The sequence below is a fragment of the Pseudochaenichthys georgianus genome, chromosome 23 (assembly GCF_902827115.2).
Source record: "Pseudochaenichthys georgianus chromosome 23, fPseGeo1.2, whole genome shotgun sequence".
Classification (NCBI taxonomy): Eukaryota; Metazoa; Chordata; class Actinopteri; order Perciformes; family Channichthyidae; genus Pseudochaenichthys; species Pseudochaenichthys georgianus.
In genome coordinates, this window is record NC_047525.1 from 23569140 (window position 1) to 23579676 (window position 10537).

The window sequence follows — 10537 nt, forward strand, 5'->3', positions numbered from 1 at the left end:
ATTTGAGAAACCGGCTCGAGATCGCTAGAATTTGAAAATACACAACCGGAGAAAATCTGCCACTTCCTTACAGAGCCCCTCCTCCAACACACACGAACGCGCACATGACCAATGAGGGCACGAGATAAGTTTGTGCCCAATGGAGGGCTGACAGGCAGGTAGGCCATCCAATCCGTTGTACTTTTACAGTATTACGGCTTCTACAGATGAAATATGTTTGTTGGATTTTTTGTCAAAGCACTTCAGATATTCATTGCTATCGGGATGTTAAGAGCATTCCATGGAATATAACAAAAAGTGTATCTCGAGCCGGTTTCTGAAACTTACCTACCCCACCTTTAATACAAACTTAAGCCTGACATGAGGAGAAAGCAATCCTTGCTGAGTTGAGGCTTGGCACGGCCATTCGACGACACAAACAAGACGAACTGACGCAGGACAGGGGAGAGACAGGACTGTTTAAACATGAGGTGAGTGGGAACCGGTGGAAACAATCAGGGGCGGGGCAGACGCTGACGATGGCGGGAAAAACACACGGGGGGAGGAAGAAACAGGGCCTGAAATGAAAGACGAGGTAAGTACTAAATAACCAGGAAATGACAGACAAAATACATGACGATCAGGGTGAGAAGAGTCCAGGAAGTCGCTGCAATCTAGCCATACACTAGTCTGAATAAAAGCCCCCTTTAAAATAACGATTTGTCGCTTTGACACTTCTTGTGCAGATTATTAAGATATACTGGGTAATTGAAGAGGTGCTGGTCGGTGGATTTGTTGACTTTGTATGCTAGCTGTTTCCTCTTTGTGCTAAGCTAGGCTAACCCAGTTCTGGTTTCAGCGTATTGTTGCCATTTAGATGTTTAAAGCTACCTTAAAATGACACGCTATTTGCTCTTTGATCGCCGCAAGGTTGGGAACAGAGCGTTGAGGTTTATGTTCTATGGTTACCTCCCCTGTTGGCTTGCACCGCTTTGTACAGCTGTCATATGATTGGTTGCACGTCAAAGGTCAGTGTCACTCAAGGCCAAAGCGAGCGCAGCGCTTGGCAACCATTTTGAGAGACGGGCGGCACCGCTACCTCCAGGAAAACAACGACACAGACAACGCAGAGTCGTTTCACCGGTGTTCATGTGACGGCATCTCCTCATCGAACACAGAGCGAATATGTTTCTTTTCTCAAATGTCAAACTATTCTTTTGAAGTATTCAACTTCTTATACAGTTACATGACAGGAGGTCTGTCTGCTGAGAAGAACAGCTCCAACAAAACTATACTATAAAAAGCTTGTTGAGATCAGACACACACACACACACACACACACACACACACACACACACACACACACACACACACAACTCATATGTATGCACAATTCATTTGTACTTATATACACACACCAAAAAGACTTACACAATTTGACTAATCCTGCATACATGTCGACGTGCACAGACACACACATACTAACAAGTGTGTGTGGTGTGTGTGTGTGTGTGTGTGTGTGTGTGTGTGTGTGTGTGTGTGGTGTGTGTGTGTGTGTGTGTGTGTGTGTGTGTGTGTGTGGTGTGTGTGTGTGTGTGTGTGTGTGTGTGTGTGTGTGTGTGTGTGTACATACATGAGCTTCTCTGCTGCTGTTAGACGGATGGTGGCTGTCAGTGGGGGGGGGGGGGTGTGTGTGTGTGTGTGTGTGTTATGTCTGCCCATTCATCACCTGATAGCACCCATTACCCTGGCAGTGGCTGCAGTATGGGACCAGCACAGGCTCCACCAGTCCTTGTTAAAACGCAATTAATAATGTGAGGCGTTTGTGCCACCGGCTCACAGGACCTTTAATCAGGGAGGTAATGGGCCGTTATTGAAAACGGTACCCGGGGACCACGTGCTTCTCGCCTGCTGTGCAGACCCACGCCCGACATGTGTTGTGGATGAAACACCTTTTCATGTTCTGATTTGGTGGTACCGCCCTTGAAGTCTGAGAGCCTGCAGAAATATATATAAATAAAAAGGGGAAACGGTTATTTACAGGTTGCATATCATCAGTCTATGAGGGGTCTATGAGGTGTTCATGGTTTTGTTCGACAATAAACACGTCATAGGCAAGCATGCTTATTTAAGGGGAAGCTATTCTTCTCATTTTCAGGTGTATAATATATCAGTATGTAGTGTCTCTACTCTACTGGGACATGTCTCCATGCTTTAATGTTCAACAAGCTCTTTAGTTTTCTCATACTGCCTGTGCTGCTGCACCTCTTTTCACCCTCTGTCTGAAACCAGAGCCCAGTCTGCTCTGATTGGTTAGCTGGCCGGCTCCATTGTGATTGGTCAACCGCTTAAAGATGTCCCGCCCCTTCACGTACAATGTGTTGGAGCACTACCCAATAGAAGTGTTACATAGTGATGTCATTATGTTACAGAAGTAAACAAAGGAGTCCAATGGAGGCGTTTCAGGGATTGTTGGATTGTAGCCTTTGCAGACCATTTACATGCTACAGGAAGGGACAACCACAAAAACAGAATAGGGCCTCTTCAAATGCTACTTTTTCAGAAGTGTAATTGCCACCCTTACGCGAGCAGACCGGTCTTCTCCAGGTGAAACGAACATGACACGGTCAGGTCTGCGCTCTGGACGAAATGCCACATTAACACGGACGGTTAATCTTTCTGAAGAAGCCGGGGCTTAGTGTGTTCCCTGCTATTGTCTTCTTCTCAGTTCTTTTCTCATTTGCATTAATCCCGTTACACAAACACACACTCAGCCTCATCACCCCACCAGGCCTGACTCTTGACTCCCCCCCCCCCTCTCTGGTACAAAGCTACGCTTGTTCCTCCTGCCCTCGCTCTCCACCCCGACACGCTGATCAAAACTGGGTTTCAGGGTCCTCCATGACAGCCTTTAAAGCCGCTCCAAGCCTGTTGTTCAAGACATGAAATATTCACCGTGTGTGTGTGTGTGTGTGTGTGTGTGTGTGTGTGTGTGTGTGTGTGTGTGTGTGTGTGTGTGTGTGTGTGTGTGTGTGTGTGTGTGTGTGTGTGTGTGTGGTGTGTGTGTGTGTGTGTGTGTGTGTGTGTGTGTGTGTATTTTAATCGCAATTACGATCTTGGCCTGCCACAATTACGAAAACAACATCATCGAAAATAACAATTATTTTGCTTGTTAGGTTGTGACAGTGCACCGCAACATATTTGATCTAATTAATTTTCTAATTTATTTGTATTTATCATATTTATATATGTTTAGTAGCCTGTGGAAGTGCACTCCGAAATATGTGTTGATCTCGTTTATTGGTATTTATTATTTTGATATTATTTATTTAAATGTAAATATAAATGTATCATTTATTTAATTTATTTTTCAGTTGAATTATACTTCAGGGTTATCAACAGTTAAAAAGATACTGTTCAAATTATTATTTATTTTAAAGGATTTTTTCAAAGTCAATGAATATTCGTATTTAATAATCGTGATATCAATTATTGACCCAAATAATCGTGATTATGATTTTTGCTATAATCGCACAGCCCTAACAGGTGGGATTAAAGGTGGGGTAGGTAAGTTTGAGAAACCGGCACGAGATCGCTAGAATTTGAAAATACACAACCGGAGAAAATCTGCCACTTCCTCACAGAGCCCCTCCTCCAACACACATGAACGCGCACATGACCAATGAGGGCACGAGATAAGTTTGTGCCCCGATGGAAGGCTGACAGGCAGGTAGGCCATCCAATCGATTGGTTGTACTTTTTACAGTATTACGGCTTCCACTGATGATATTTTTTTATGGATTTTTTGTCAAAGCACTTCAGATATTCATTGCTATCGGGATGTTAAGAGCATTCCATGGAATATAACAAAAAGTGTATCTCGAGCCGGTTTCTGAAACTTACCTACCCCACCTTTAAGTACAGATAAAGAAATGCGTCACAAGTAGAGCTTTATATAATCATTTTTAGCTATTAAAATGAACAGAAAACCTCAATTACCACGTTTTTAACTGAAAACTGATAAGAACAAGCTGTAAAAAAGAAAAGCTCATTATTCTCCATTAAAACTGTATTCCTAATGCGCAGAGTTTCCGCAGTGGAGTGGGATGCAGAAATAAATGGCAGAGAGCAATTTCCCTGAATGGTTTCCACGCTGACGGATGAGTCAGAGATGGAAGTGAGCAGAACTGCTGTGTGTTTGTGTTTTATTCATAGTGGAGATCATGGGAGAAAAAATTCTGTTTAATCTTTGGTGCCATAACGGCTTCACACCCCCTGCAGCGATATAACAGAAAAAACACAAGGGCACACTAAAAAATTCTATATGTTTAGAATATTTCCACACCATTGTCGAAGACTCAAAGGTGCATTCATGGCTTTATTAATGTATGTCAAAAAATGATGAAAATAAGTTTAGCTGCTGCTTAATTCGTGTGTTGGTGCCTGGCATCCCAGCATGCTGTATCTGAGAGTAGCATGACAACATCTGCCAAGTGCACTCAAAGCTGCCCAAATCACCTGAAGGATTATTCCGTCCAGGCTGTGAATAACAACTCGTGTGAACGACGTGGTTCGGCTGAAATCTACTCCACGTTGCTCTGAAAAGATAATCGTTGTTCTGCTTTCTGTATTTTAGTTGCAAGATTGTGGCACATAATAAAATCCAACATGAAGTCAAAGGATCACAGTTACTGGAGCATGTTGGTGGTTCCTCGTTCCCTTCATGTATCCTTCATTAGTCTGGCAACCATGTGTGTCAGAAGGTCAGTGTGTGTGTGTGTGTGTGTGTGTGTGTGTGTGTGTGTGTGTGTGTGTGTGTGTGTGTGTGTGTTGTGTGTGTGTGTGTGTGTGTGTGTGTGTGTGTGTGTGTGTGTGTGTGCGTGCGTGTGTGTGTGTGTGTGGTGGTGTGTGTGTGTGTGTGTGTGTGTGTGTGTGTGTGGTGTGTGTGTGTGTGTGTGTGTGTGTGTGTGTGTGTGTGTGTGTGTGTGTGTGTGTGTGTGGTGTGTGTGTGCCGCAAGACCCAGATACACAGAACATCTTGCAGGGTGTGTGCCTCTCTATCTGTTCATGTTTGGAGCACAAAAGCCGTGGCTCACAAGGGCCATCTGGGAGTCTGGCTGTTTGTAATTACATTTGATATGAAGAAGGAAGGCAAAGGAAGGAGGGAAGGAAGGGAACAGTGGGTGACGACAGAGAGGAAGGTTTGCGAAAAAGGAGAGATAGTGAGAGTCGGAGGGAGAAAAGGTAAGCAATGTGAGCCAGGAGGGATGATGGGGATCAGTGGCAGATTCTGCTGCGGGCAAAATACTGGAGGAAGTGGTTCATGTTGAGGACACACACACATCACACACACACACACACACACACACACACACACACACACACACACACACACACACACACACACACTCCAGCTGTGGATGAATGTTTTGCAGGGTGCCCACTCAGCCAAAAGGACTGTTAATCCAACAGATGCCGAGGAAATTTGCCGACTTTTCAACATCGAGAACGGGAGGCAATTATCTCGATACACGGCGGTTTAAATGAAACACAACAGAGGAATGTTTAGGAAGTTTGTTAATTAGTAACACTCCTTGAACAATACATTTTACTGAATGAGCGCGGTGCCTTCAATCCGCCCTGTCACTCTCTCGCTGTGTGTGTGGTCTCCTCCCTCTCACACACACATTGAGGGATGCTCCACAGCCGCATTCAGCCTGCCATTGTGCTTCTGCTGCTCCACTGCTTGTAATTACGCCAGTGTCAGGTGCTCCATTAAATGTGGTGACTTGTCAACTTGCAGAAAGGCCTTTGTTTGTGTGTGATGTCGGAGATTCTGCTTGGTTACGTCCCCGCCAGTCATTCCTTAAGATTCTGCCAGTCGATGTCAGACATTTTCTACACTGGTGATAATTATGTCTGCTGCTTGTTATTCTTTTATTCATTTAAGACTGGGGACCTGACAACCGCCACATCCCATCTGGCAGTTGTAGATTAGTTTTACGAGGCAATTGTTAGCTAACTTTTGTCTCTTGTATTCCCTTCTACAGTCCTGTGCTGTTTCATGCTACAGTTTGTTATTAATAGCACTTTAAAGCACCGTGACTCAAGTAAAGCCTCTTCAAGCCACCAAGACAAATCTGCAATCTTGATGACTTGAAGGTCCCCTATATTACTCTTTTCCAACAATATATATAAAACATGTCAAGTGTTTGGCTCGAAATACCAAACAGATCATTGCAGTATCCCATAATCCCCTCTGTTTCAGCCCTTTTCCAAAAGTGCTGATTCTTTGGCTGTAGCTTTAAATGCTAATGAGCTGCTGCTGGCCACGCCCCTCTGCAAAGTGATTGGTTTAAAAATCACAATAGGCGCGTTCACACCAGAGTACTTTTCCCGTTTAGTTCGTTAGTAACCCCACCCCTTATGTCGCGTTCAAACCAAAAGAGTACTTAGTGCCGGGAACTTTTAACCCCCATTTTTAGTGCCTGCTAGAGAGGTGGTACCAAAAAAGTACCTTTTTCTATTAGCTGGGCCGTGCAAACCACGCCCCGTAAACTCTGAAAAGTTTTTTGAAGCCGCCATTGTATTTGCCTGGCATTAGCATTATTAGCATTAGCATTAGCCCGCGCACCAACGGAGAGAGAATAACTTATGGCAACACACAAAAAAAACGGGTTAGCGGTGGAGTGATGAGGAGGTGTCGGCGTTCTGGTGGCGATTTACTCGGAAGTCCCCAACTCCGGGGACTTCGACCGGGGACTTCGGTGGCAGTATAAGCCGTGAAGTTGTTAGCGGCCTGCCAGTAAACCCAAAGCAGAAGAAGACGAAGTGACGTCAGCGGCTCATTTGCGTAATCTTCCCTCAGGGAAAAGTACTCCGGTGTGAACGCGATTGGTACTTAGTGCCCTGGGGTACTAAGTACGGCAAAGTACTTGGTGTGAAAGCGGCTAAAGGTGCTCTAGGACAGTGCTTGCATGTACCCCCTTTGAAACATTTTCTCAGCCAAGTACCCCCTGACCGACCCCGAAAATGTTTGATCGAAAAAGCCTATACAAATAATTCCAATATAGTGATGTTCCCTCAGTGTGTGATTTATTAACTCCTTTACAACAAACTAAGGATATTTTCATTTTATGCATGAAAAAAAAATAAGTTTTTCAACTTAAGTAATATCTGTTTAACAAACCAATGAACAAAATGATATGTTATGCAAAACTATAAAATACAATACACCAATTTGACATGTTTATGAGGTTCTAGGAATATTTTATATAAAATCGTATTTTCTATTTAACTTATTGTACTAAGATTATTTTTGTTTGTTTTTTAATTAACTTTTTTTTGTTTTGTTTTTTAAATCTCACGTACCCCCTGCAGTACCCCAACGTACCCCTAGGGGTCCGCGTACCCCCATTTGAGAATCACTGCTCTAGGAGGAGATTCAGGTGATGAGATGGGCGTTACCTTGGTTGGTTGTTGGCCAATGGTTTCACAACCCAAAAACACATTGTGACATCACAGAGTGGCCAAAATCTGATCAGCTCATTTTCAGACAGGTTAATATATAAATGGATCAGGACAAAAAGAGAGAGAATCTTTGTTCCTGAAACTCTCCGAATCTCCCAACACAGAGGGGACACATATTTATATATAAAAGACATGAAAAAGTGGATTTTGCATAAAAGGTCAAAATAAATGTGTAAAACCTCTGTGTGTTCCCTCAGGTGGCCTCCCTCGGTGTGACCACCTTCACCCTGTGCGCCCTGTGCATCGACCGTTTCCGCGCGGCCACCAACGTCCAGATGTACTACGAGATGATCGAGAACTGCACCTCCACCACGGCTAAACTAGCAGTCATCTGGATCGGTGCTCTGCTGTTGGCCCTGCCGGAGCTCCTCATCCGACAGCTGGTGACCGAGGACACAGGAAATCCTGACGAGCCTCCAGTTGAACGTTGCATCATCAGGATATCCACCTCGCTCCCCGACATGCTCTACATTCTGGGTTTGACCTACGAGGGCGCCAGGCTTTGGTGGTGCTTCGGCTGCTACTTCTGCCTCCCCACCCTCTTCACCATCGGCTGCTCTTTGGTGACGGCGCGTAAGATCCGGCGGGCGGAGCAGGCCAGCGTGCGCAGCAACAAGAAGCAGATCCGTCTGGAGAGCCAGATGAACTGCACCGTGGTGGCGCTGGCGATCGTGTACGGAGCGTGCGTGGTGCCGGAGAACATCTGCAACATAGTGTCCGCGTACATGGCGGCCGGGGTTCCTGAACACACCATGTCCGTCCTCCATCTTCTGTCCCAGCTGCTGCTCTTCTGTCGGGCCGCGGTGACTCCGGCGCTGCTGCTCCTCCTGTGCCGTCCACTAGGAAGAGCTTTCCTGGACTGCTGCTGCTGCTGCTGCTGTAACCACGCGCCCTCCTCGGCAACCGGCAGCGACGATAACGAACACGAGTGCACCACCGAGCTGGAGCTGTCTCCGTTCAGCACCATCCGCAGGGAGCTGAGTAACTACACCCCTGCAGGCTCCCACTGCTAAACTGACGTTCCTCATCAGGGATGGAGACTCCACTAGCCTGCTATTAGCCTTCAGCTAGCGTTTCTCGGACTCGGCTAGGAGAGATATGCCTTAGCTAGTCTAGTCACATTTTTAAATGGGTGCATGAATAAAGTGGGACACTGAATAATCACATTCAGCCAGTGTCCTAAATCCTTAACTTTCATTCCTTACAATAATCCTCTACATTCACTGTAACCTGTATGACCCTAATTTCACAGGAAAGCGTACAAAAAGCATCTTCTTCACTCATGCCCTGGGGTGCTCTTCAAACAGGGTCAGTACTTATTTTAAGCAATCCTGCCTGAACCTGTAATACTTACAATTACAACAAATACTTACAAACCTGCCTGCTGTATGACCTTCTATGCCTGAATATCAGTTCGGATGAACTTACCTGGTTCCTTAAAAGAGGTCATATCTTCTTAAATTGAAAGTAAAATGTCCCTCGGTCTTATTGTATGGGCAGGTTAAGCTAAAGCTAGTTATACTGCTACACAGGAATATCATTGTACAGTATGCATCACAATATGTTCTGGTTAATTGAATAAAATCACTTGGGATGATGAAGTGTATTTGGCCGTCATTTAATAATAATTATGTATGGGAAACTATACTGTATTATTATCAATGCCAATCATCTTCCTAGTGAGTCATTGTTGGAGACTAATTAATCAAGCTTAACCTTGTAACTCAAACATGTGGGCACACACTGCCTATATAGAAATACAGGACTCAGTTTACAGACTATATAAGCTGCATATGTACAGTTCATGTAATGCTGCACACAAGGGAACAAGGATAATTAAACTAGTGCAGGGTGTCTCTCAGTAATGGCGGTTTGCAAGAGAAGAAGAGAGTGGGTTGGGCGATCCAAATGTACACAACAAAACTTAAACTGTATATTGAAAAATATCCAGGGGACTCAAACATTACTGGGCTGGTCTCAGAGATACATAAACACGGACTTGAGTGGAATGAAAATGGACTCAAATTGGAGTCGAATGGATTGGAAAGGAGTCAAATGAAATTGAATGGAGGGGATATAAATACAGAGAACTGCAAGGGATGGACTCAACACGGACTGGACTGAAAATAAATATCTGCACTACACTGTTGTATCATGTTACGCCTTACACGTTGGGCTGTATATAAACTGTACACTTTCTTTGGTGCTCTTACTGTATGATAAATGCGCTGTGAACAACAAATCCTTCGGTTCGAGTTGAAATCGCAAGTAATTGAGCTGCGTGCTGGGGTTCTGGTCAAGAAGACAGATTACAGTTGTGTGTGGAATACTTGAACGATGGTGGTGTGGAAAACTAACTCAAAAGGAAAATCATAACGAGTTCACTGAGATGCCATATCGAGATCGGCTGAAGCCTTGAGTGTTGTTAGACACGTACAATAAAATGTGGTTACACTTTATTTTACAGTAGGCTACCCAATTACTACCCAATAGGTTTTAATAAATTGACAAGGTACAGACTTGAATAGATTATCAAGCATCTGCATATTTGTTTTAATACATAAGTATAGGAATATAATTTATGTGTGGTTTATGTAACAGTGACATTAACGATCAATCATTAACTTGGTCTTAACAGCATATTACTTAATTACTATCACAAAAAGTGTCTGCATTAGTAAATTGTTCATATGACTACTTTTAAGAGGTTTATTGGATATCAATTATATTTTATTTCTTAACTGTAAAGTGCATTATTGTACAATCAAAACGTAGTAATCACATAATGCTAACTTTGTGTCAAGCAACTGCAACGTCAGGCTTTTAGCAATATGTAATGTATGTGACCATCAAATGTATATTTAAGATCACTTTTACAGGGTTTAAAATGACTTTATGAACCAACGCACGCTGCTAACGTTAGCTTAGTTAGCTACCTAGCTACAGCTAATGAAATCAACAAATCGTGTTCGTAGCACATAGAAGAAAGAAATCAGAGGCGTCTTTTCTACTTATATCTAAAATGAAG

At 43.8% G+C, this 10537-nt stretch overlaps 1 protein-coding gene across 1 annotated transcript; it reads left to right on the forward strand.

The window, feature by feature from the left end:
• The first annotated feature begins 4120 nt into the window (after positions 1 to 4120).
• Positions 4121 to 9865, forward strand: LOC117468421 (prosaposin receptor GPR37-like). The gene is made up of 2 exons (XM_034112508.2): positions 4121 to 4156; positions 7707 to 9865. Exons 1-2 carry the CDS (start codon positions 4121 to 4123, stop codon positions 8520 to 8522), a joined length of 852 nt encoding a protein of 283 aa, XP_033968399.1. The 3' UTR covers positions 8523 to 9865.
• The last annotated feature ends 672 nt before the right edge of the window (positions 9866 to 10537 follow it).

Bases quoted from the DNA above. Each gene is read 5' to 3' on its own strand.
- LOC117468421 (XM_034112508.2), top strand. From the start codon at position 4,121: ATGGTTTCCACGCTGACGGATGAGTCAGAGATGGAA. The intron at 4,157-7,706 runs GTGAGCAGAACT...GTGTTCCCTCAG, and splicing joins CGGATGAGTCAGAGATGGAA to GTGGCCTCCCTCGGTGTGAC.